A 27,945-nucleotide genomic window follows, 5' to 3' on the forward strand; every position below is an offset into this window, starting at 1 on the left:
AGTAACAAGGGTATAAGATCTCTTCAATGCTGAAGAGGAACAGTAACAGCAAGAGATTACCAGTCAACACCAAAAGTTAATTTAGCCTTTCTAGTTAAATTTCATTGTATAAACTACATGTAAAACGCCATTAGACTGTTTATATACTGTACATCAACAATTTCATATGTGTAATAGCACAGAGAGAGAGAGTTCATCATACTTACTGCACTCTATTGACTGGAACAGTGACGAAATGGGAGTTTTAATTGAGTTTATCATTTTGTGTGGGTTTGTGAACACAGTATCATTTGCAGGTCTCCCTAAAGATTTTTAAACATGAATTCAATTATTTGAAAACGTATCTGTTATCGAGATAAAGCCAAATGACACACGGCCAAATGACAAACCATTCAAGATATGCAATTCAAACGCGGCAATACCACGCGCATGCGCGGAAGTAGAGGAAGCGATTGGATGTGAACTGCGCGCGAAGAAAACATTGCTTCAAACCAGCTTCCGCAATCGCCGTGTTGAGACGCATGCGTTTTTTCCAAATGAAAATCCGTAAAAAATAAACAAAAACATGGAAAGCAATAACGTTGAAGAGGTCACCGACAAGTTTGGGGGGTAAGTAATCGCATATGCAACGGTCGCAGCTATTTTGCTATTAAACTGTTTACTTTTTTTTTCAAACCTGACACTGCTATTGTACATTAAAGAACATGGCTTTATGCGCTTTTGCTTTTGTCTTGTTGCAGCTGTCTGTCTTTAGACACGGAGAAGATGGAAAAATACGACAGGTAACGTTACCCAGAATAAATACTTCTTCAATTCACTGTTGGGTATATCAACATCTGATCTCGGCTGACTGTATTTTACTGTCCGCACTGTTTTGATAGAATGGAACCTAATACTCCTTGCAAATGTTAGATAGCTGCTGCTTTAATTTCATGCTAATTATTCAACATTGTCATACAAGTTGATTCAATGTGCAACTGTTACTTTTAGGGTGGTTGAGATGTTATATCAAGTTCATTTTCTCTCTGTGTGTGCCTGCTTTGTTTATCATGCATCATAAAACAAGATTTTTTCTTTAAAACAGTGTTTAATGTTATCTGAAAGTGCATAAATGCAAACAGGTTTAGGGATAGAAAATTTAGTAGTGGTTAGTATAATGAGTTAGTCTGGAAATTCCCCACTATTAACAGAAACTCCCCACCCCACATACTCCCAGTTATATTAAAAAAGATTTATAGACCATTTTGAGGCATGTAAACAAAAACAATGGCCCTGATGTATTTCCTGTTTTACACATTTTAAATTTCCATAGCTTTTGAGAGTCCAAAAAGTTCCACATATTGATAAATAATGTTACAATAGCTGTTATAACATCAAGTTCTGATTGAATCTTCTCTTGTTACAGATATGAAATAGTTTGACAACAAGCAATGTTATAAGGTGGCGTTTAGGATTTAAATCAAACTTTACTTATCAACACATACATAATACACATGCATATCCACCTATAAAATACTCTCATAAACACCTACACTCTTGTATGTTCAAAACAACATATATGAAACTTGGTATATACATATAAACTTGACGCATGCATACATCCACATACAGACGTGCATACATATAAACTCCATCCTTGCATGAACACCCACATTAACACACGCACATACAATATATTGCAATATATATATACAATTTCCCTAGATGTCTTGAATAGTGCTAGCAGGCAATAATGTATTAATTTTGAATAATTATGTAGTGAATCATGTATAAATAGTAATAAACAAATTACAAACATAGATAAATACAATAGTACAAAGATAAAAGTGAAACAGTGATTTATGTTTTTTCAGAGTAGTCAATTATCATTAAGGTACAGAATTAAATAATCAGTAATGTTATCAAACTGTAAAATAACTTCCATAAATAATTCAATAACATAATTGTTTATTAAATTCACAAATGGTCAAATTTCTTGTTCCTGAATGCATTAAACTCTTAGGCCTTAAAATGTGCAAATTATTAACTTTCACAGAATTATGTTTCAATTAGGACTGCATGAAATTAGAGAAATCTCTGTCATTGCGATATTTAGTTTTTCTGCAATATATAGTGCGATTTATAAGTACAGCTTCACCATAGGGCTTTAATACAGTAGCTCTATCTGGAAAGAATATATAATTTTAGAGTGATTGGGATGGTTCTATATGGGAATGCATCTGTATAAAATAAATTAAATTATAAATTAAATAAATTATAATCCAGACTCAACATTGCATATCCTGCGATGTAACTATTGCGAATGATCACATTGCGATATCAATGCTGAATTAATATATTGAGCAGCCCTAGTTTCAACTGTGCCATAACTCCACAATTATTACGTGCCGTTTACCTCAACATTAAGATAACAATGCTGAAATGACATTGCTGAATTTTCGAGAAAATTGATACACATATAAATTACTATATCATACTAAGACCCCAAATTTGACTACACAGCCATTCTAAATTTTAAAAAGCACACATACACAAAGTTTCGTAAGCATGCAGAGTGAATAGCAATTATTTTTTCTTCACTTCCACAGTTGTTTCATGTTTACTTTATAAAAATTTAAAAATACTTTTTTCATCAAGCCTTTTTAGCATGTTATAGACTTATAATGTGTGCGCACGTGGGTGGGGTGCTGGTTAAATATTTATGAACCACTTGCAGAACTTGTGGAAATGTGAATAATTTTAACAAAATTTCAAGAGTTTACACTTAGTTATTTTTTGACAATGATAGCAGGTTTAGCATGCTGTCCCGGAAGAGAACCCTGGGCTTTGAGATAATTGAGCCCAGGGATCCTGCCTGGTCGATGAGGATGTAAGGGGAGTACGAGATCAGGTAGTTCTCGAGAGCCCCCCGTGGTAAAGGAAGAAAGGGGGAGATGGGGTGGATGGGGAGTTTATTTGGAAAATTAAGATAAGGGAGTAAATTTAGCTGGGCTACTTATAGTGAGTTTGGATTAATCTGATTAGCTAACTAAAAATTGTAGATGAGAGACCAGCTGCAGTCAGTCATATCACATGCTCCTCTCGAAATTAGTTTGTGAAACTTCAAAAGATGTCATACAAAACACATGTGTTTTTTAGTAATGTTCTGAGTAAATGTACATAAAATATGTTCACAAATAATTACCATGACAAAATCTCTGCTGTGTGTGGTTACCTGAATGACTTTCTAGGGCTGGGCTATTAATCGAAAAGTAATCAATATCGACATACAAAACCTGTAATTGACCCATTTTTTTCCAGGTCTATTATTATTATTATTATTATTATTATTATTATTTTATTTATTTATTAGATTTTTTTTTCAATTATTTTCTCTACCACATGTGGAGTCACATGACCCCGCTCTGTTAAGCCTTGATTTATACTTCTGTGGGCACTTCGCAGTCACATCTGATCTCTGGTCAAGTAGGATGATGAACCCATTCTTGAGCCTTACTTTGCACTACATTGACGATAATTGGAAGCTGCGGCATATTTTCCATTACATTAAAATTATTATTTACATTAAAATATTTGTTTACAGAAGGTGCAAGAAATGCTGTTTAAAATATTATTTACAGGATATACAAGAGTTATTTTATTTAGATGAGATTCTGCTTATTTTCTACTTTCAATATGAAAAACATTGAAAATAATTTATTTTATTTAAAAGGAAAAAGTGACAGTTTGTTTTTAGCAGTTTGTGTTTTAATTTCAGTTGTTTAACGTTGATGTTCAATAAATAATCATAGCTAGTAGATAGTGTGTTTCCTTAAATTTTTATAAAATCAAGTTATGCACCCTTCATTCAGAAATCTTTCTCTTGTTATATGTGAGCATATTTACTGTACAAAAGCTGTCAGTAAACTCTGAGGGCAAAAAATAAAATAATTGTTCATTAATCATAATCAAGTTAAAATGTTCAATTAATCAAGATTTAGATTTTAGGCCAAATCGCCCAACCTTATGACTTTCTTTTTTCAGTGTGATGGTTTTCATGAGTCCCTTTTTTGTTCTGAAAAATCATCCATGTCCAAAATACCCTTGACTTCGGAAGAATCTGTTGGACATGGAGGATTGCTTTGAAGAACAGCTGGCAATTTAACTATACAGAACAAACATGGGACTCATAAACAAGTTTTTTTTTTAATTATTGTAGATTATCCAGGTAGTAACACAACATAAAAACACTTATTTTAATGAGTATATCTGTGTAATAAAACTGTTTTATTAAAATGCACCAATATATATTATGTATTATATATATATCTATTTATATTACAACATTACACTTTGGACAGGATACATTGTACATTAACTGTGCACATTTTATTTGAAGTCTGCTAACAAAAAACAAACATTTTAATTACCTTCAATTTTGATGCTGGACAAAGAACAACATGTCCATTCTATACAGTCACCTCTGGCTCTGTCTGACTAAGGGATTGATTGATTGATTGATTGAATTAAAGGTTTTATATATATATATATATATATATATATATATATATATATATATATATATATAAATAATAGCAACTAAATTTAATCTGACTGCTGAAAATGTACTTTGTGTAAAACAATAAAAACAGCATGTGAGGTTTAAATGTTGTTGATATTAGTTTGTGTGTGTGTTTTGTGCTGAGGTTTAACAGTTATTTTATTATTTTTGCAGATACCGGCAGAAGGGGAAGGAGGCTGCCATTAATGGTGAATTGCCCCGTGCGCTTGAGCTGTTTCAGCTGGCCTACCAGCTGCAGCCTAGTGAAAAGCTGAAGAAACGTGTTCAGGCCATACAAGAACTCATTCAGAGAGAAGAGGAAGACGAGGAAGAGGAGGAGGAATTTGTGAATGTGAATGATAGTGGATTAAAGCTTTATAAAGGGCTCTATGACAAACTGTATGACCATCAGAAAGAGGGAGTGGCGTTCCTGTACAGTCTCTACCGAGACGGAAGGAAAGGAGGGATCCTGGCTGATGACATGGGCCTCGGGAAGACCATCCAAGTCATTTCATTTTTGTCAGGGATGTACGATGCAGAGCTGGCCAATCACACCCTGTTAGTCATGCCGACTTCACTTATCAAGAACTGGGTGCGTGAGTTTGCCAAGTGGACCCCTGGCATGAGGGTGAAAGAGTTTCACGGCTCCAGCAAGGCTGAGCGGAACAGGAACCTGGAGCGAATCCAGCGCAAGGGAGGAGTAATCATCACCACCTACCAGATGCTCATAAACAACTATGAGCAACTTGGATCATATGGCCAGCGTGAGTTCAAATGGGACTACGTCATTCTGGACGAGGCCCACAAAATCAAAACCTCATCCACTAAAACGGCTAAAAGTGCTCACGCCATTCCTGCGAAAAACCGTGTGTTGCTGACAGGCACTCCAGTTCAGAATAACCTCAGAGAGATGTGGGCGCTGTTTGACTTTGCTTGCCAAGGATCACTCCTGGGAACCTCCAAAACATTCAAAACCGAGTATGAGAATCCAATCACACGAGCAAGGGAGAAAGATGCCACACCTGGAGAGAAAGCTCTCGGATTGAGGATTTCACAGAACTTGACGGACATCATCAAACCGTATTTTCTCAGGCGAACCAAAGCCGATGTTCAGCAGAAAAAACAAAAGCTTGAAGAATGCTTTGAAGATGAAGAAAATCAAGAGAATAAATGTCCAAATGTTAGAGAAGGCGTAGAAATGCCGTCGCTGACACGCAAGAATGATCTGATTGTGTGGACATACCTCAGCTCGGTGCAGGAGGACATTTATAACAAGTTCATCTCGCTGGATCAGATTAAGGAGTTGCTGACGACTACCAAGTCACCATTGGCTGAGCTCACGGTGCTAAAGAAGCTCTGTGACCATCCCAGACTCCTGTCTCAACGAGCTGTGATTCAACTGGGCCTGGAGCGAGGTTCTGCCTCTGAATTAGTCCATTCGGATGAGAGCGAGTCGGCTGTGAGTCAGATCGATAACATTTCAGATCAAACTTTAATTGAAGAGTCAGGGAAGCTGCAGTTTGTTGTGTCTCTAATGGAATGCCTCAGAGAAGAGGGACATCGGACTTTGATTTTCTCCCAGTCGAGGAAGATGCTGGACATTATGGAGCGTGTCCTGCGTAACAGAAACTTTCGCCTGCTGCGCTTGGACGGCACCGTGACACAACTGGCTGAAAGAGAGAAACGCATCTCTCTATTCCAGACCGACAAGCGCTACACAATCTTCCTCCTCACCACTCAGGTGGGTGGTGTCGGAATCACACTGACCGCAGCAAATCGTGTTGTGATCTTTGACCCCAGTTGGAATCCCGCAACAGACGCTCAGGCTGTGGATCGGGCTTACCGAATAGGCCAAACCGAAAACGTCCTCATCTACAGACTCATCACCTGTGGCACTGTGGAGGAGAGGATCTATCGCAGACAGGTTTAGAAAAATCACTCTACCATGGTTTATTTAAACAATGATTTTGTTGAATGTGACCATGGACCACAAAACCAGTCAAATGTTGCATTTTACCCATATATTCTATGGGTTAAAATGATTGATTTTTCTTTTATACCTATGATATTAAGTAAAGATGTTCCATGAAGATATTTATGCAATTTTTACTGTAAATATACTAGGGCTGGACGATTTGGCCTCAAATCAAACTCTCGATTAATTGAACATTTTAACTCAATTATGATTAATGAATGATTATTTTATTTTGCTGCACACTATCTATGATTATTTATTGCACAACAGAAATTAAAGTGCACATTGCCCAAAACCAACAGTCACTTTTTTCTTATAAAAAAGTGAAAATAAATAATTTGCGCTTGTTTTTCATATTAAAAGTAGAAAATAAGCAGTATCTCTTCTGCAAACAAAATTTTAATGTAAGTAATAATTTTATTGTAATGGAAAATATGCCATCTAAAGGCATCTCTGGCGCAGCTTCCAATCACCATTAATGTAGTGTAAACTTGCGACATGTAGTTACATTTTAACAAAGGCTGTGCCGGACCATACCCATGCGTTCGATGCAGAAGTATAATTAAGCCTTAACAAAATGGGGTCACGTGAATCCACACGCAGTAGGTAACGTAATTGAAAAAAATTCACCTGGAAAATTTTGATCGATTATAGGATCTGAATATTGATTTGAATTGCTTTTAGATTAATCACCCAGCCCTAAAATATACAGTATATAACTCAATTTTGATAAGTAATGTATTCATCTCTAAGAACTAAGTTTAAACAACTTTAAAGGGGGATTTTTCTCAAGATTTTAGATTTAAATTTTTCCAAATTCATCTTAGTCAAATATTTTCCAATCTTAAACAGTACATCAGGGGAACGCTTATTTATTCAGCATTCAGATAAATCTCTGTTTCCAAATATTTACACTCATTAAGGGTTTTGTGGTACAGAGTCACGTATTGTGATTATTTGTATGCCTGTTTTTCAATGCACATTGAAGGCAAGTCCCAGAAAAACTAAAGGGCTTGCATAATCTGGTAGCCCGAAGTCCCGCGGCTATTGTTTTTTTATTCTAGCTACCAAAATCAATCTACACCTTGCTAGGCATGGACTGGTATAAGATTCTGACAGTATGATAACCCTGGATAAAAATATCACAGTTTCACAATATTGTGATTACTGCTCTAACATATGTAATTTTTAAATGTTTGGGTAAGAAACAAAAACTTTTTTCGCCTTGAACACAATATATATATATTATTATGAGAAGCATTTATAATATTTTGAAACAGTAAACATGTCAGGCTAAATAATTCAAATGAATCACTGCTGTCTTCATTAGTTTCAAAAACACTGACTTCCTTACAATTTAAAACGACATCTTTGAATAACTTTTCTGCTGAAGATACTGTTGTCCTGAAAAACAAATAGAATTTACAAATAGTAAAGAGTAAAAATGTACAAATAGTAAATAAAAAATCTAACATATACCGTAGGAATGGTATAGCAGAAAATGTTGGCAGTTTTAAAACATTGACTTTTCCAAATCACGGTATACCTTGAAAACAGTTAACGTCCCATGCCTAATCACAACCTGTTCCACTAAGCCATTACAATTTGGAGTCTTTCAGAGATTTTTTTAAAGCAGAATCACATCAAAATTGATAAATTTAAAAACACTTGTTTAGCTTTCTTTTAAAATAAGAGTCCTTCAAATAATTTCTCTTTTAGCTTCCACAGAAATACTGAGCAGCACAACTGTTCTATAAATAGAATAAATTCTATTCTAACTTGCATTAAAATCAAAATCATTTATTGCAAATTGTATTCATGTTCCACAATTCCATTGCATTTTAATGTTAAAATATTTTTTAATGTTTACCCAACCCCATGTTTTTAACCGTAATTTACTTACAAGGGTTTTCAATCTGTTTCTGGCTTTTTTTTTTTTCAGGTATTTAAAGACTCTCTGATCCGGCAGACAACCGGTGATAAAAAGAACCCGTTTCGATACTTCAGCAAGCAAGAGCTGCGTGAACTGTTTAAACTGGAGGACACGCGCTCGTCCTCCACTCAGCAGCAGCTTCAGGCAATGCATGCACAAAGCCGCCGCTCTGACACCAGCCTGGACCATCACATCGCTCGCCTTCACAGCATGGAGATGTTCGGAATTTCTGACCATGACCTCATGTTCACCAAAGAGCCAGCAGCCGACGAAGACGACCCAGAGGATGCAGAGGCCCATCACTACATACAAACACGTGTCCAGAAAGCACAAGAGCTCATGCAGGCGGAATCAGAACTGCACGGTCAGCTCTTGGAAAGCATGGCCCAAAACACTGAACCTGCTTGGCTCAGGCAGATGGGACAACCAAATTCATCCGGTAGAGACCGACCGGCTCCTCCACGCATCAAAAATGAGCCAGTGACTGTGGATCTGACTCATAACAGTTTCGATGAGCCAGAATTTGAGGAAGATGAGCAGAACGTCCCATCAGCTGAGGATGCAGAGATGGAAACTGCAAGTGAAGATGTGGAAGTTATTGGTGAAGATTTAAGGGACAAAGTTATCGGCAGCGAAGTGGAAGTTGTTGGTGAAGAAGTGGAAGATGTTGCTGAAGTAGAAGTCGTAAGTGAAGACGTGGAAGATGTTGGTGTAGAAGTGGAAGATGCTGGTGAAGTAGAAGTTGTAAGTGAAGAAGGGCAAGTGCAGCCCAAATCTCCTCGATCTGGTGGAGAATGGAATTTGCAAATTGTAAAAACAGAGGTTAGCCCTATTGCTGAAAAGTTTGCTGACGTGATCACACTGGATGACACATCAGATGAGGCAGACAGCTCAGATTTTAATACAGAATCCAAACAACAAAACTCTCTACACAGCTTGCAAAGTCCTTCTCACCAGTTTCCAAAGTTGGATGATCTTTCGAGAGCATCCAATACTCTTGATAAAGGAGAGGTTGAGCCAGAGAAGCGTCATTCACATGTCCTCTCATCACCTCCGTCTCCACATGAAGCCACAGCAGGAGAGCCTTTTAAAGCGGAGATGGAAATACCTCATGGAAACTTCAACCTGTTGCTTGAAGACAGTGCAGATATGTATTTTTCTGAAGACGAGGAAGTTCATGAAGTGGAGGAATCTGTAGCAGAGGAAAGTCCTGAGTTTCAGCTTCAGATGGATGTCAGTGGAGAAAGGCTAGAAGAACCAAGTATCAATCATGGCAAACAAAACAACGAGGAGTTTTTCAATTATAACCACGGTGAAGTCAGCAAACATGAATCTCTTTTAAAGATCCGTTCTACTCCGAACGCATCTGTGGACGATTCCTTTGTGCATTCTGTGCGGAGGAAGAAGAGGCAGGTCATCTCTGACACTGAAGAAGAAGAAGAGGAGGAGGAGGAATCAGAGAAGCCGTGTTTAACTAGCAGTCCGTTCGTTAATACCCTTAGCAGGTTGGGCTCTTCTACACCCAAAGCTACTTTGGTTGATGGTGCAAGACTCCGTCGCAGTTTAAATGCTTCCGTGGCATCAAGAAGGTCCTTTGTCGTGTCCTTGCTGGAGAATGAGTCTGATGAGGAGTCCAACGAAGATAAAACTAAATCCTCAGGAGCCAGTGAGACTTGTGCAGATGAATTGGTGGAGGAAGTGGAGACGTCCAGTGGAAATAAATCCAAATCCTATGAGACATCTGAAGCCAATGGAACTCTTGCTGATGAATTGGTGGAGGAAGAAGGGGAGTACAGTGGAGGTAAAAATACATCTGATAAGGATTCTGAAAGCAATGAAACTCGTTCTAAAGAATTTGCAGAGGAAGAGAAGCCCAGTGGAGATAAAAGCCAATCATATGAGATATCAGAAGCCAATGAAACACATGCTGATGAATTGGTTGAGGAAGAAGAGCACGGGGAAGAAAAAATTGAATCCTATGAGATATCCGAAGCCAGTGAAACTCATGCTGATGATTCAGAAGAGGAGCTCATTGGAGATCACAGAGAATCCTACAAGATATCTGAATCCAGTGAAGCAGATGAGTCAGTGGTAGAAGAAGAGGAACCCAGCGGTGAGACTTTAAATACAGAAGAGTCTGAAATGGGTGAAGAGGAGGAAAGGGCAGAATTAATAGCAGACCAGGAGCAAGAAGAATGGCAAAGTGCTGTGCTTGAATCCACTGGAGATGTTGAACTAGACTCTAATGAAACAATGGACCAGTGCGCTCCTAAAACAGTCCCTCTGGAAACACGCATTCTTCCTGTCTGCTCCACAAACACCGCTGCTGAAGCTTCTGAAAACAAGTATAAGTTGCTGGTTCTGTCGGGGAAACAAAGTTTGGCAGAAGGGAGGAAGCAGGAAGCTCTGGATTTCTTTCTAAAGGCAATAGACATTAATACTGGTGATCCTGAGATCCAACTGTTGATTATTCAACTGTACAGACAACTGAGCCAGTAGAGAAATTAAAATGTGCACAGCCATATTTAATTCTGTATTATATCTGTACCATGAATGAAACTGTTTCGCTTTTTTTCTTTGTCTGTTTGTTAAAAGAAATTAGACCAAATTTGACTGAAACATTCAGTACTGGTCGAAAAATTGATGTTCTGAAACATGTTTGCTGCTTACATTTCTTGTTGCTTTGGTTTAACAGTACTGTTCACTTTATCTGAGCTACGATATACAATAATCTTGGTGAAAAATAAATAAATTCTCAACTGTTTTGTGTTTTGCTTCCTGTGTTTTTCTGCATTCCAGATTTGAATCTACAATTTAGATATGTATTTCCTGAATATCAAATCTCATTTATTACTGTTCAGGAATAAATGAGCAGTTTAGACATGTGAAGTGATTTCAGATTTCCGTATTTTCCGAGCTTAATGGGGCAAGCCCTGTAATTTGTGTAAATCTGAAGTTTTACAAAGTTTATCCGACAACCTGCTTCATTGCGGACGTCTTTTAGGAATGTTAATGTAGACCTACCTAGGCTACTGGGTATATAACGTAACGATATGTGTATTCCTTTAATGTGATGAAGCCACTGACAATATGCAAGATTATGAAATTGATTTGAATGCATGTGCGGCTGTGCACTTTTCCCCTCTAACATTTGCATGTCACGACCAAGTGCGCTCTATGTACATAGTAAATACAGCTGCAGAACGCACATTTGTTATTATTCTTTGCAAGTCTTTAAATTATGTCTTCATTAATTCAGTGCTACAACCGGGCACCTCAAGTTTAATGCCTGAAAGTGTTGTACGTTTAGATAATATTATTACAAAAAGTTTATAATTAATTAAAACTTAAAAACATTAACTAAGCCGAGGGAAAGTGAAAGTAATAAACTCTTTAGTGATGTATGTTTTTCAGGGTGGAGTGTTAAAGTATATTAGGCTATTCAATTCAGCTGTACTTAATATTTTTACAGTTCGGATTGTTGACTGACTAGTAGTTTATCACATGGAATAAAAAGTTGACTAAATTACAGGGAAAGTTATATTCTGTGGACACGAGAACTAACCATGTTGAGGCGCCATTTAGCGGTGGTGTGTGGATCTGTCCCGACATTGAGGTACAAAGTATAAACCTATTAAATATTACTTAGGTCACTATTAGTCTGCTAAACATTTAAACTGATGAAACAATAAATACAATTTAAATTGTGTAGCCAAGAACAAATATTGATATAAAGATTTTTTTTTTTATTATTATTTAAAAACGCATTTTTTTACTAGGTACATCTTAGAAGTACCAGGTTAAGGTTAAACCCCCTTTTGCCTTCAGAACTGTCTTAATCCTTTATGGCATAGATTCAACAAGGTACTGGAGATATTCCTTAGAGATTTTCTTCCATTTTGACATGAAAGCATCACACAGTTGCAGCAGATTTGTCAGGTTCATGATGCAAATCTTCCATTCCAACACATCCCAAAGGTGTTCTATTTGATTGATATCTGGTGACTGTGGATGCCATTTGAGTACAGTGAACTCATTGTCATGTTCAAGACACCAGTCTGAGATGATTCATGCTGTATGCCACATTATCCTGCTGAAAGTCGCCATAGAAGATGGGTACACTGTGGTCATAAAGGGATGGACATGGTCAGCAACAATACTCAGGTAGGCTGTTGCATTGACACGATGCTTAATTGGTACTAATGGCCACAAAGTGTGCCAAGAAAATATCCCCCACAACATTACACCATTAATGATTAAATTCTGACCCTATTATCTGAATGTCGCAGTAGAAATCAAGACTTATCAGACCAGGCAATGTTTTTCCAGTCTTCTATTGTCCAATTTTGGTAAGCTTGTGTGAATTGTAGCCTCAGTTTCCTGTTCTTAGCTGACAGGAGTGGCACCCGGTGTGGTCTTCTGCTGCTGTAGCCCATCCGCCTCAAGGTTTTACGTGTTGTGCGTTCAGAGATGCTCTTCTGCATACCTTCTGCATTGGCTGATTAGAAATTTGCGCTAACGGGCAGTTGGACAGGCGTACCTAAAAAAGTGGCTGGTGAGTGTGTGTATATATATATATATATATATATATATATATATATATATATATATATATATATATATATATATATATATATATATATATATATATATATATATATATATATATATATATACATACACACACACACACAGTTGAAGTCAGAATTATTATTCCCCCCTTTGAATTTTTTTCTTCTTTTTTTAAATATTTCCCAAATGATGTTTAACAGAGCAGGGAAATTTTCACAGTATAATTTTTTTCTTCTGGAGAAAGTCTTATTTATTTTAGTTCGGCTAGAATAAAAGCAGCTTTTAAATTTTTATGAACCATTTTAAGGTCAAAATTATTAGCCCCTTTAAGCAATATATTTTTTCGATAGTCTACAGAACAAACCATCATTATACAATAACTTGCCTAATTACCCCAACCTGCCTAGTTAACCTAATTAACCTAGTTAAGCCTTTTAATGTCACGTTAAGCTGTACAGAAGTGTCTTGAAAAATATCTAGTCAAATATTATTTACTGTCATCAAGGCAAAGATAAAATAATTCAGTTATTAGAGTTATTAAAACTATTATGTTTAGAAATGTGTTGAAAAAAAATCTGTCCGTTAAACAGAAATTGGGGGAAAAATAAACAGGGGGTCTAATAATTCTTACTTCAATTGTATATATATATGTACATATATCATCTATCACACTTTTCCAAAGAGTTTTTTTTTTACATTTCTTTCACACACAAAAAAACTTGTGAATATTTGTAGCACCATTACCCTTCTTGAATCATGTCTATGACTGTTTCATTTTATTTTAACTAATTAATTAATTCTACATGTTTAACTTTGCTAAGTTTCACTCCATATAGATTTCCAATTATTCCATCAAAGCGCAGGACGCACATGAGCTGGTAAAGACAGTTTATTGGTTTATTTCTAGGCATATATTTATGGCTTGATGCTCATGCCACCATGCACATCATCTACAGCAATCACAACTTGAAATCACTGCTATACTGTACTCAGAGATAGAAGCGGAGACACTTGGAGAAATGTAGAAGTTCCCTGCAGGCTAAATGATACAGTTATTTTCAAGTAAGCTGTTTTGTGCATCCACTCTATACAGAACAATTTAACGACATTTTCATCAACTCTCATACCCACCCTCTTCAGACATTTACACCTGCAACACAGTCCACTGAAGTGTTCAGGTAAGCAAAAGCACACAGATGGCTTTTTGGTTTGGGCCATAAAACTTTCTTTGAATGTCAAGGAATAAAGTCAGACCTCTAATATAATTGATTTACATTTGTCAGAAAGAACTGAATCTACATTGTTAAGCACAGTGAAGACACCGGAAGATAAATTTGACACTTAATTACTGGTAATCCAGGGCTTTTCAATTTTTTTTAATAATATACATGCTGTATTTACCGGTGGTCATCTTTCCCTAATGTCCTGTGGTGCAAGCACTTAGCAAACGGGGGTTCAATGCAATGCAGGAGATGTTACTTGAGCTTAAGATACACAGCAATTACTCAACAAAACAGTTTATAATAATACTGTTATCGATGAGAGAATAAGTCGACTGGCAAAGACACCTTTTTATGTGTTTCTAACTACAAAGAAGATATCGTATTACACTATTTATTACATCATACAATTTTGCTTCCTAAAATTATTTAAGAGTAACCAGTCAATGTTGCACCTTTATCCAGTGATGAAGACGTCATGACTTCAGATGCCTTCAAAGTGTTATGTCCAAACCCTCTTGCCAGCAATTCTGGCTATCCATGGCTGTATATAAACATACACACACACACACACACACACACACACACACACAATACACACTTGAAAACTTCACACATGAGTTCAATTCTGTCCATAATACTGACCCAGGACTGCGATACACTTGGTTTTTGTGCTGTAGAGATTAAAGGCAGAAGGACATCATTTTTAATGAGGACAACACTGAAACTTGACAAATCTCACACTCCTGCCCAGCAGTATTTCTCTCCTTCTCTGGCATCTTTGTTTTCACTTTTTTCAGTTGATACAGATCAGCAATTAGCCCGCTGCACTCAGAGACACCAATGTAGTCTGTCATATTACCTGTTGAATGAACAGAAACAAAACCTTTATGACAAAGACATGAAAATGTAAACATGTCTATTTAAAACAGCTCGGTCAATAGTTTATGTAGTGAGAGCAGTGAGAGGTCTACTACACAGAAAAATATTATGTCTGCAAAATTGTTTCAAACAATTCATATGTGTGAAATTTAAACAAACACATTAAATTTAGTAATGTTTAACCTAATTTGTTTGTTTAAATTCAGCCCAAATAATTTGTGTACAACCACGTAACTTAAACAAATTTAGTAAATCCAAGGAATTATCTTTGAACACAACACAAATAGTCTTTTATCTTTGAACTCCCAACACAAATAGTATAAGGTAACAAATTTAGGTGAATTGAGCATAAAACAATTAAGTTGTCCCCCCAAAAAAAACAAGAATTGTGTTGTTTCAGCTAATTTTACATAAGTAGTTTGAACAACCAGCAAAAATAATGTTTTGAGTGTATAATCTCTCAAATGAATGATGAATAGATCCTTTTATTAATCAAGAATGCATTCATTTGATCAAATATGACATTCAAGATGTTTACAATGACAAATAAATGCTGTTATTTTAAATGTTCTATTCATATAATTGGTCATGGTTATACAAACATATTGAAAAACACAACTGATTATAACATTGATAATATAAAATATTTATTAGCACCAAATTAACCTATTAGAATTAATTCTGAAGGACCGTGTGACACTGAAGACTGAGGAAATGAATAAATGTAATTTTTAAATATATTCAATTAAGCTTTTAATTGTTAGAAAGCATTGTAAATTGTAACAGTTTTATTGCATTCATTTAAAATCTTAAAATACAAAAAACTTTAGCTTTGTAAAAACTTTTTACAAACTTAACATTTATTAAAGACAGGAGGAAAGAATTAATGTAATTTTAAAACACATACAGTTAGAAAAGATTTCAATTGTTAGAAACCACTGTAAATTGTAATAGTTTACAGTAATATTGCGTTTATTCAAAATCTTAAAATACAAAAACCTTTAGCTTTTTTTGCCTAAAACCTTTAAAAATGAACATTAAATTTTACATTTATTAACATTAAGGACAAAATGCTCTAAATTTACTTTCAGGCACAAATGTGACCCTGGACCACAAAACCAGTCTTTTACACTGTTATATTTGCAGGATTATCCAACAATACACACACCACAATACTTTTTCTTTTATGCAAAATTTCATTAGAATGGAAGTAAAGATCATGTTAGACAGTAAAGATCAAAGATAATTTAGACATTTTGTGAATTTCCCTTTTTAAATATATCAAAACATATTTTTAGTAATGTGCATTGCCAAGAGCTAAATTTAAACAGAGCTTTAGGAGGTTTTTCTTCAATTAAGAGCTTTTTTCATTCATTCATTTATTTTCTTTTCGGCTTACTCCCTTTATTAAACAGGAGTCGCCACAGCGGAATGAACCGCCAACTTATCCAGCATATTTATTACGCAGCGGATGCCCTTCCAGCTGCAACCCAGCACTGGGAAACACCCATACACTCTCATTCTCACACATACACTACGAACAATTTAGTTTATTTAATTCACCTGTGCCCCATGTCTTTGGACTGTGGGGGAAACCAGAGCACGGAGAGGAAACCCACGGCAACACGGGGGGGGGGGGGGGGGGGGACATGCAAACTCCACACAGTAATGGCAACTGACCCAGCTGGGACTCAAACTGGAGACCTTCTTGCTGTGAAGCGACAGTGCTACCCACTTCACCACCATGTCACCCCTACAGCTTTTTTTCCTCAATATTAAAATTGTTTAACCCTCCAGATTCCAGATATTCAAATAGTTGTTCCTCAGTCTAATCCTGATGTATAAATGCATTCAAAATGTAGCCTTATGACTGTTTTTTTTTTGTCCAGCATCCCAAATACACAATTTCCTTTCAGCAGTCGAAGAGTCTTGTACCTTATTGTACATGGCGTTTCTCAGCGGCTGGAGAATGGGAGGAGAGGAGTTTAGAGTCAGATCCAGGGCTACAGATCCCTTCTATGAGGTTTTTGTTGCAGTCGCCCAGGCTGGCTGCAGAAGAGAGTCTAGGATAAGCTACTTGCCCCGTCAGATCCAGCAGGTCCTCAAGAGCGCGCATGTTACTCGTGCCATTCTGCTGGGGTGAGTTCACCGGGGAGAATTCTGGGATAGAGATCAACTCCTCCTTCGAGACGGGGCTGAGAATACACAAAATCAAAGAGCACAATGTTCCCAGTAAATTTAATGTGCTTTGGTTGGGACCACCAAAAGTGTTAATGGCTCAATGTCTAGGAATAATCAACAATATATCAAATGCATCATCTTCACACTCAGAAATAAAGGTACATTTTTGTACCATACAGGTGGACATCAGTACCTTTAGGGATTACTTTTGTACCTTTTAAGGTTCAGTTTTGTACCCTTGATGTACTATGAGGTACACATCGGTACTTTTTAGGTATTAATATGTAGCTTTAAGGAACATAAAATGTATCTTTTGAAAAAGGTTCCACACAGTGACAGATTTTGTACCTTTAATTTTGAGTGTTTTTACAGGTCATAAATAATATTTTCACAGACAGAATGTTTTTAAAATGCTAATATGCTTTCACAAAATCCACTGAATATGGCATTTATATACTCAAAAACAGGAATGATTTACATTCTGTTGCTTTGCACCTTGTAATACAATGTCGATGGCCGATGTGGTAATACTGTAAATTATTGTTTTTTTACAATACAGTCATATCTATAACCTGCTTTTTACTATACCTCATTTTTGTGCAATGTGCTATATTAATGTTACAGTAATAAATGCTATTTTCAATCTTATATTACTCTGAGAGAGACAGGAAAGCTTTGTTGGGTACAGTAAATGAGCAATTTTTATTTATTCTTTTAACAGATGTCCTTACAGATGACACTTTTAGTGGGAGATCAAATAAAATCATACATACTAGGGATGTAACAGTACACAAAAACATCATGGTTGGGCATGTTTTCTAGTACAATAAAAACAAACTTTTGGGAAAAGAAAAATTAATAAACAGTGGTTTACTAAACAAATGATGTCCATGTCTTAATTAACAAAATCTGTCAATACTGCTGCAACAAGAAGCAAAACACACTGCAGGCATGGTGTACATGTGATTTTTTTAATCAGTTGAGAACTTGTGAAGAACTTAAAAATGTGTGAAGCTAACATCAACAGAAAATCTTTCCTCACACACAGAAAACACCTTGATGTGTTTCAGACACCTGTACTTAACAACATTCAGACTAAGACGTGAAAAAACAGGTATGCATGAGCATTCTAATCTTCTTACGCTCACATATTCTGACATCATATCTTGTTTTCTGGTTTGTTTAGAAAATCACAATCCACACACAAAGGGTTAAAAGAACAATATTCATCTACTACGAAAGGCCTGAACAATAATGTTCTATATTTAAGCATGTGTACTATTACACCCCTAATACTGTACATATAGTCTGCAAGCTTTTTGAAAGGAGGCTGTCCCTGAAAGAATTTTCATCCAATACAGTAAAAACAAAAAACATTCAGAAATAAAAGCCTGCTTACTCTTTCAAATATTTTAATACATAAATTAATCCTCCATCATTTTTTCAAAATACTGTCTTATTTAAAAGATGATTTCACCCAAAATGTAAATTCTGTTATTATATGTCGCTCCAATCCCCTTAGACCTTCATTTATCTTCAAAACACAAATGAAGATGTTTTACATGAAATCCAGGAGCTCTCTGGCTCTCCATAGACAACAAGCATTCAGAAATGAAACCAACAACATTGTCAAAACATTCCATGTGACTTCAGTGGCTTAGCTGTAATCAGATGAAGATCCAAGAACATTTTTGTGTGTCAGAAAAAAAACAACTACGCAAGTTTGCCTGTCATCAGATCAGGGTGTGTTTACTGATGTTGTGTCACTGACTCTACACTGTAAAAAAAGCAGAATCCCACACAATTCATTCATGTTGTCCTAACAGAAATCCATTAATTTAACGTAACTAATTTAAGTAGATTGAACATAAAACAATAATGTTTCCCCCCCAAAAAAATCTCCAGAAATATGTGGTTTCTGTTTATTTTAAATAAGTAATTTAAACAAGCAGCAAAATAATTTGTTTTAAGTGTAATGGCAATATGTTGTATTCCCTATAGTAAACGAGTACTATACCTTGACCTGACACAGGAGAGAAGATAAAAGTGAACTAAGTCATATTTGAACGTTTTTTGCATTTTTTTTTGCAACACAAACATGTTTTTGGAGCTTCATATGATCACAGATGAACCACTGAAGTCACAGAATGTTCTTGGTCTCTGACTCTGAACATCTTGGCACTTTTTCTATATATATATTTTTGTATTGTTTTTAGCATAAGAAAATAAGCTAATGTTAACTACAACAGAAAGAGTACAAAGGCCATTTCACAATACACAAACGTCGGACACAACATGATAAAATATCATCAAGAAAGCATAAGGAAAATATGATTAAATATAATAAATAAATAGTTTACAGAGCAGTGTGTAAGCTCCACAACTCGACGTATGTCAAACCAGTCCAGCCTATAAAGAGTTGCAAGTCAGCATCACTAATATAAAGCCTAATTGGATTCCATATTTTGAAAAATATGTTTTGTTTGTTTGACAACCCATATCTCAATTCCTCCATGGGCAACACATCGCTCCTAATGCAGGTTTTAAAAACAGGCACGTCATCAGACTACCAATTGTGTAGAATTATATTCTTTGCTAATATCATACACAAAGCATACACAAAATACTGCCTGTGATATATATTTGTCTCCTATTTCTGGGGTGTCTCCAAACATGCCCAATTTTGGCTCAGGTGACAGTTCAATCTTATAATCTTATATTTTATTATATTTAATAAAATAAATTTTAAAATGTGTTGACAAAATGGACTAAATTTATGGCATCTTGGGACCTTTACTGTCTATGAAGGGTCAGAGAGCTCTAGGATTTCATCTAAAATATCTTAATTTGTGTTCTGAAGATAAACGAAGGTCTTGTGGTATTGAAACGTGGTACTGAAACATGAAGGTAAGTAATTAATAACAGAATTTTCATTTCTGAGAGTAACTAATCCTTTTTTTGCCTGTAAACCAAGTCTCAGTAATCATTCTCAATAATATTCTATATAGAGCATTAAACTCCAGGAGATGTTAGGTTGCTGCAGATTAAGCATTAATGTGCATAAATGACAATCAGTTTATGTTATTCTTTCTATTAGTCTTTAAACCTTTTGTTTTCCTGTGATGCAGATTCCTACCTGGTCAGTGTAGGGCAGTCCAGTGTACAGGGTATGTTGACACAGTCACTGTGTCAAACTCACCTAACCTCCATGTACTGCACTTCATCTGCAGAGTCGTCTGCCGCTCCGCTCTTTCCCTCCACAGTGTCCAGATGAATGAGAGGCAGAGGGGGCTTTGACTCTGGCAGTGGGGTCAGTGAAGAAGGTGGGCTGTCTTTTCCTCCATCCTTTGATTTGGCCTGAGTTATCAAATGTCCTCCAGCCTGAGTGACACTCTTCACTTGTGGGACAGTTGCAGTTGAGCTGCTCTGTCCATTGGCATGAGGGATGTCTGGTTTCTTCACAGTGATGTCCTTCTTGGATCCCTGATTTGTGGCTTGTCCGTTCATTTGTACAGTCAAAGACATTTTTGCTTGGTTGCCGGACTCCTGTTTGACCACCTGAGTGAGGGTTTGGCTTTTTCCATTGGTCAGATTGTTTTCTTGAAAGCTGCGAGGTGGTATATTTGGAGGGACTTTCATTTGGGAAGATGTTTGGGTCATGGTAATATTAATATTTGCTACTGTGTGTATTGGTGAGCATTTCGGTGGTGATATCTGCACCTTCGCCTCTTCTTTTGGTTGTAAACTTTGCGTCCTGAAATGTTCAGTGTCTTGTCTGATAGTCTTGGCGCTTTCCTCACTTACCTTTCCTTTCTCTTCTGTTTTCGCCGCAGTTGGGCTTGTGTTCATTTGGCCATTTGGGGAGGGTTTTTTAATGGGTATGTGAGAAGGTGACTTTACTTGTTCATTTGTACACCCAGTCTCTGGTCTTTTTCCTGTAATCTCCTGTTTGTAGGTTTGCCCATTCATGGAGTTTGTCTGCAGAAGGTGAGGTGGAGATTTGAGCTCAGTACTTGAGGTCAAATGGTTACTGCCTGAAAAAAGAGAAGAGGTGTTGGAGATTGTTACCATAGAGAATAATATCTTAAGTCTGATATCAATCAGCAATAGAGAACAAAGTAAAACAGGCCCATAGCCAGGGGTGGTTTGAGTGGTTCGAAAGACCCACCCCTCACTGACAAAGGTCCAGAATTTGTCCCATACATGAGCTCATTTATCCCATAAATTGTGAAAATAATCCAACGAAGAAGACTTTAAGACCAAGCTGAATCCTGTGTTGGCTGTCGTGACTTCAACTAATCAGTTTTGGCCAATGCAAACAAATATTTTTTATGAGTTCAACATTCAGCTGTGCAAGAAAACATACAATCTGATGAAAGTACAGTCATCTTTCACTAGTGACCTACTGTATTGTTGTTAAATACAGAAATTATTTCACACGTAACTTTTATTATAAACTTTGGACGTTATTTATGAAACAAAAAATGATTAATGAAAAGGTGTGAAGCACTAAAAGTTCATTTTAATACTAATCAGGCTATTGTTGTTATCCATGAATTTTCAAGTGAACTTTTTTTACAAGAGAAAAATCTAGAAAAAAATTGTTAAGCTCTACATTATTATTATTGTTTATTTTTTTGTTTATTTTTTATTCAAATGGCCAAATTCTAGAAGAAAGTTGAATGTGCTAGCCAGACTGTTATTTGCCTAACAAATGGAAATAAGCTACAGTTTTTAATTAAAAAAATTTAACGAACCCTATTTTTTTTCTTAATGATAAATCATGTAATAAATTTGTATTTTATTTTATACTTTAGGTTTTTTTTTATTTTTAAAAGAAATGTTTTGGTACTTCAGAAAGTTTGGTTCTGATGACCATTCAATAAGCTATTTAAACAAAATAGTGCTTAAAATGTCACAAAAAACTGCACTTTTTAAGGCTCATAATTAAACAGAAAATGAGGCAAATAACTGCAAAAAGGTCCACTTTTTGAGAAAAAGGAACCACACCTTTTACCAGGCTAGCTACGGGCCTGTAAAAGAAGCATACAGTCAAGTAGTGCCCAAACTCAGTCCTGGAGGGCTGGTGTCCAGAAATGTTGAGCTCCAACCCTAATCAAACACACCTGAACTAGCTAATCAAGCTCTTACTAGTCATACTAGAAGCTCCCAGGTAGGCCTGTTAAGGCAAGTTGAAGCTAAACTCTGCAGGACACTGGCCCTCCAGTACCGAGTTTGAGCACCTCTGATATAGTCCATCCATTCTGAAAGTACTGCAAAATATATTGGAAAAAAGCTGGAAAAACTGTAATATTGCAATATACGACTATGGTTTAAATATATTTGAAAACATGTTGAAATACTATTCATTCCTGGAATGGTAAAGTAATCATTTACAGATGTACAATTTGAGTGTCACACAATCCTTTATAAATCATTCAAATGTGCTAATTGAACTCTCATAAATTATTTATAATGGCTTGCATTATTATCAGTACTGATAGCAGGAAACTGTGGTTAAGGAGTCTGAAATTTCAACTTTGCAACAAAGGAATACATTACACACACAGGGGCGGTTTTTACCAATAAGCAAGATAACATCTTATATGGTGTGTGTGTATGTATATGTATGTATATGTATATATATGTATATGTATATGTATACATATATACACACACACACACAAAACACAATTTTCTATCATATTTTGTATGATGAGGGTCTAAAAATAATAAATAAATAAAAAAAAGTGTAATTTTTATTGCATCACAACACACCCTCAATCATGGAGCAGTCCAGCAGTCAAATTAGGTAAAGATTTCTAAAATTGTTTTAGTTGTGAATCCATTTTAAGAAAACAAATAATTTAAAAAGTTTTACAAGATGCTTTACATGTAGTTATTGATATTTTGCATGAAGACAAAATGTAGAAAGAAGATTGAAAAAAAATTAATTAAAAATAAATGAAAGTACAAAAGGTGCATTTTAAAACCTTCGGGCCCCATGACAGAAATTGCTTAGTGCCCCCAAATCACTAAATCCTGCACACACATAAAGTGTTATTTTAAATTCACAATATACTTATGTGTTTACTGCATTTTTGATCCAATAAACACATGAATGTCTTCATTATAGTGGTTCATGTTCTGTTTCATGTGTCGCACGGCCTTTGTACTAATGCATCTGATAAAGTATAAAACAACTGGAAGGACTGCGATGTAAATCAGAGCAGACTAAATATAGTCAGTGCAGTCTTTGAATAGATCACCTTGAACACAACCTATGACAGAGAATATGATCCCCTGCTGCCCTCTCCTGACACTGAAGAAGATACTGCAACTGTGGAAAAGTACCAGCAGTTCTGCTGACATATTATATACACATATGCCTCTAGGGGGAGAAACTGAATACTACGGCAGTAAGTTCAGCAGCATTCACAAAACAGGGAACCCTGCATGCATAACTGTCACTTCTATAGTTATTTTCTTGGCTTTAAAAATAGCTTGGCATTTTAGAGAGAGTGGGGTTGAGTCCTACCTGGAGGAGAGCCAGGGTACGAGACAGGAGAAAGGGCCTCTGGGCTTCCATCTCTCTGCGTGAATATCAGGTCATTCTGTTACTTTAACTTTCAGAGCAATCATTTCCGCTCTACTTTCTCTACTCTAGGGCTATTCACATCACATTCACATGGATGGTAATCCACGCAGGTATTTGTCCCAGTTGTACTACATTTTACCTAATTGATCCTATTAGTTTCCTGTGATGAGTGAAATCATATGTTACTACTGAACATGTTCTGAGTGGAGATACTAAGCAGTCATGTAGTAAAGAATGATGAGTGAATTATTGCGCATTGATACCTTCATCTCGCTGTCACTCTTCCTGGTTCTCTTCATTATTTCCTCAATTCTCTGTGGAGAACAATTTAAGCACAGTTCAGTTACAGTATTTGCTGATTTGTTGAGTCAGTTCTATTGCAAACTACAAGAAAAGCTGGATGGAGTAACTTAAATATAAAGAGGTAATGACTTCACATCTTTCTGTATTTTTGTGTGAAAACCCAGACATTAAATATATTTTATTCCCACTTCATCAATATGTAAAATGTACAACTTATAGTCAGTAAAGGATGATGTTTACAGTTTGTGTACATTCCCTGCTTCTGTTCTCCTGCTGGGTAATATACATTTTGGCTGATCTTTGCAATGTTGATTGCAGTGTATTGTTGCTGGCCGAACCTTTTTTCGTTGTTGTCTCTCCTGTTCCTCCTGCTGCTTGAAAAGCTCTCTCTCCTGCCGCTCACGCTCAGCATTTTTCTGAGCACGACTCTCAGCCTCCTCTTTCTGTTATACACAAACACAAGTGATGGAGAGTTGATAAATAGACAGACAGACAGACAGACAGTAGATAGATAGATAGATAGATAGATAGATAGATAGATAGATAGATAGATAGATAGATAGATAGATAGATAGATAGATAGATAGATAGATAGATAGATAGATAGATAGATAGATAGATAGATGAACAGATGACATGCTGTCTGAGGGAACTAAGATTGTGCTAGTATTACACGACTCACCATATTGTGTGTTCCAAGTCGTCTTTCAATTCCTTAAGCAAATTATAAATAAAATGGCTTGGCAAACAAATATGTTCGATGTGTTCCTCTTGCGTATCAATAAAATCTTCTACTTTATACCGCACTTTCTCTGTTCTCTGTAGTGTCTCCTCCAGCAACAACAATTGTAGCCATTTTAAGTGCAATATCCCTCTAACTGCCTAATGTCCTAACTCCTAATGTCGCCAGTTAACACACTCAATGCATTTTTTTTTCTATATATCCCATAATTTCTAAAATATCAGCCTCTACCAAATGGTTGACATGGTGGTTTATGGTAAAAGTTAAGGAATTAATACATATACTATGAAAAATCAGAAAATATGAAGTGGAAGACCGATTTATTTAAAAAAAAATATTCTAAATAAAACATTCATCTATTTTTATTGAAGTATGCCATGAAATATTTCAGATTCTCATTTAACATGTTTTCTTGTTTTGTTTTATTTTGTTTTGTTTTACAATAAAACCAAAATTAAGTGTAGAAATGCAACAGGATTGTGTTTGTTAGATTTTTTGTAAGCCAACAATGCTGTGGTATTGTAAACCATTCTTTAAATGCCTTTAACAGTCATTATTTAAAACAGTCAACATGTGGTCAACCATTTGGTGAAGCAGGCAGTTAAAGTGATAATAAAAATACTTTTTAGGCATTAAATAATAGCGTAAATACCCATAATAGTAGTAAATCCTCCTACAAATGCAAATTCAGTAAGATCATGCTCAAAAATAACCATGTCCACGCCTTTCCAGCATTATTCTTCTTAATGCATGTTTAGTAAATACCAACAGTATTGTTTTAATGCCAAAAAGACACAAGCTGTTCTAACTCATTATCTTCTGACCTCTTTCTCCATGTGGGCTTGGAGCTCCTTCTCTTTCAGTTTTTTCTCCTCCTGCTCTCTCTTCTTCTGCTGCTGCTCCAGTCTGCATTTCTCCTGCTCTGCTTGACGAATTTTCTCTTCCTGTCGAGCTCTCTCCTCCAGCTGCCTCTTTTTCAGCTGCTCACTCTTTAGTCTGAAAAAGACACACCAACAGTCACTCCATCGCCTTTTATCCACAACCAGCAAAACGTCAGTTCTGTACTGTATTCAAGCAATATTCAAACCTCACTCTGCTCTGAGGTTTGAATACTATGTATATTGAATTTCTCTTTTGATAACAAAACTTTCAGGTAACAGTAAAACTGTACAGCTCTTTTGATATCCTGTAACTTTTCAGGTGTTTAATAAACAGTGTTGGGGAAAGTTACTTTTGAAAGTAATGCATTAAAATATTGAGTTACTCCCCAAGAAAGTAACTAGTTGCATTACTTAGTTACTTTAAATATTACATAATGTGTTATTTTACTTTTGAGTTACTTTTGCGTAACTTTTTATTACCGGTCTGAGGCTTGATTGTTTATTTGCTTTCTTTTTTAATAGAGGAGTTCTGCAATTAGCAATGCACTGTATAACCTACAACTACATTTACCTTCGAAAAACACATTAAAAAATAATATTTTAGGATAATGTTATCTGACAACTTCCTGACCCCAGAGCTCTACATGCGTATATACAGATTATTGAAAGTTTAAAGCAATGTTTACTACTTTTGTACTATTTGTCTTGAGTAAAATCACTGTCCATTGAGACTATAATCTCCTTTGCTTTTCTTCAATGTGTTCAAAATACTGAGCACATTCTCTCATTGACTATGGCATTCATTGTGACTACTTTAGTTTTAATACAGCAAGTTATTTTTTAAAAGATAATTAATTAAACTAAAAAGTAACTCCTTTTACATTTTCAAAAAAGTAACTCAAATATTATAACTTTTTTTTAAGTAATCCATTACTTTAACTTTTACTTAGAAAAGTATTAATATGACGTAACTCGCGTTACATGTAATGCGTTACCCCCAACACTGATCAGAAATAAATCTGAAATAAACAAAAAAATATCTTTGTTATGCAATGCTTATTAAAAATCACATTCATCTTATTAAAAGTCACATTCATCAAGCACTGAACACCATGTACAGTAGTTGAGGGAAATGCAGTGTAAGTCACACAGACACGCACTTCTCCTGCTCCTCCAGATCTCTGCGCTGTTTCTCCTGCTGTTCCTTTAGCATTCTGGCCAGACGTCTGCGTTCTGCTAGCAGACGAGACGCCTCCTCAGCATCTGTCGTTCCTGCAATCACTTTGCCAGCGGAGTTTACAGGTGAAGCGTCTGAAATAAGATAAGCAGAGTCATTTTCACAATTCGAGCACAGTGTAAATATGAACTATAAATGTCATTTCTGTTCAAATGAGTCATTAGTACAATTCAAATTTAGAAAGCTCAGGGAACACAAAACAAGATCCCTTTAAGGGATCTCAAGAGCCAAACTGTCTCTTATGCAGACAAATTTCTTGATTTATATGTATTTATTTTTGGATCTTAGTTTTGAAGTGTAGGACTTTTGCCTTACTAAACTTTTAATAGAGCTACAGAAATTTCTCAGACATCTCAGAAAATCTCCATTTGTGCACTGAAAATAAATTTCCCATGGGTTTACAATGACGAGGGTGAGTAAATAATGAAAGAATTTTCATTTAAGGGTGAACGAACCCAATATGTATTTGATAAAATATTTCATTCGTAATTATTATCCCTGTTTCGAGCCTAAGCGTGTCCATCAGTGCACATGGCACAAGGACACCCTAGGTTGGAGGTCGATGATCGACTTTGTGGTTGTTTCATCTGATCTCCAGCAGTATGTCTTGTTGGCAGAGGAGAAGGCCAGTCAGCGAAATGAGTTTTTAATTATGTAGTAATGAATAATTATGTTTTAACAAATTACAAAGTTCACAAATTAAAGTTACAATATTTCATCTCATTTGATTAAACTACATTTACATTTAGTCCCTTAGCAGACGCTTTTACCCAAAGCGACTTAAAATTGAGGAGGAATTCAGTGATTCAACAAGAACAGGTAATTATACAAAGGAACTTTTTGTTTTCAGAGAATTTAGTGCTAGAGTAATACGGGGGATG

At 35.9% G+C, this 27,945-nt stretch overlaps 2 protein-coding genes across 4 annotated transcripts in view; one reads left to right on the forward strand and one right to left on the reverse strand.

The window, feature by feature from the left end:
• Positions 1–506: 506 nt before the first annotated feature.
• On the forward strand, positions 507–11,216 carry ercc6l (excision repair cross-complementation group 6-like). Its single transcript, XM_056457696.1, has 4 exons — positions 507–609; positions 741–782; positions 4,715–6,464; positions 8,458–11,216. Exons 1-4 carry the CDS (start codon positions 566–568, stop codon positions 10,945–10,947), a joined length of 4,326 nt encoding a protein of 1,441 aa, XP_056313671.1. The 5' UTR covers positions 507–565; the 3' UTR covers positions 10,948–11,216.
• A 2,677-nt stretch (positions 11,217–13,893) lies between these two features.
• Positions 13,894–27,945, reverse strand: part of map7d2a (MAP7 domain containing 2a) — a 38,575-nt gene continuing 24,523 nt past the window's right edge. For all 3 annotated transcript variants that reach the window (XM_056457697.1, XM_056457698.1, XM_056457699.1), the window contains 8 exons: positions 26,988–27,138; positions 25,771–25,942; positions 24,543–24,647; positions 24,165–24,215; positions 23,842–23,896; positions 20,503–21,337; positions 17,058–17,317; positions 13,894–15,102 (listed from right to left, as the gene is read on the reverse strand). In XM_056457697.1, the coding sequence (XP_056313672.1) occupies positions 17,059–17,317; positions 20,503–21,337; positions 23,842–23,896; positions 24,165–24,215; positions 24,543–24,647; positions 25,771–25,942; positions 26,988–27,138 (1,628 nt within the window). In that variant the 3' untranslated portion in view covers positions 13,894–15,102; position 17,058. The remainder of the gene's footprint in view (positions 15,103–17,057; positions 17,318–20,502; positions 21,338–23,841; positions 23,897–24,164; positions 24,216–24,542; positions 24,648–25,770; positions 25,943–26,987; positions 27,139–27,945) is intronic.

The sequence above is a fragment of the Danio aesculapii genome, chromosome 5 (genome assembly GCF_903798145.1).
Source record: "Danio aesculapii chromosome 5, fDanAes4.1, whole genome shotgun sequence".
NCBI lineage: Eukaryota > Metazoa > Chordata > Actinopteri > Cypriniformes > Danionidae > Danio > Danio aesculapii.

Bases quoted from the DNA above. Each gene is read 5' to 3' on its own strand.
- ercc6l (XM_056457696.1), top strand. From the start codon at position 566: ATGGAAAGCAATAACGTTGAAGAGGTCACCGACAAGTTTGGGGG. The intron at 610-740 runs GTAAGTAATCGC...GTCTTGTTGCAG, and splicing joins GTCACCGACAAGTTTGGGGG to CTGTCTGTCTTTAGACACGG. The intron at 6,465-8,457 runs GTTTAGAAAAAT...TTTTTTTTTCAG, and splicing joins AGAGGATCTATCGCAGACAG to GTATTTAAAGACTCTCTGAT.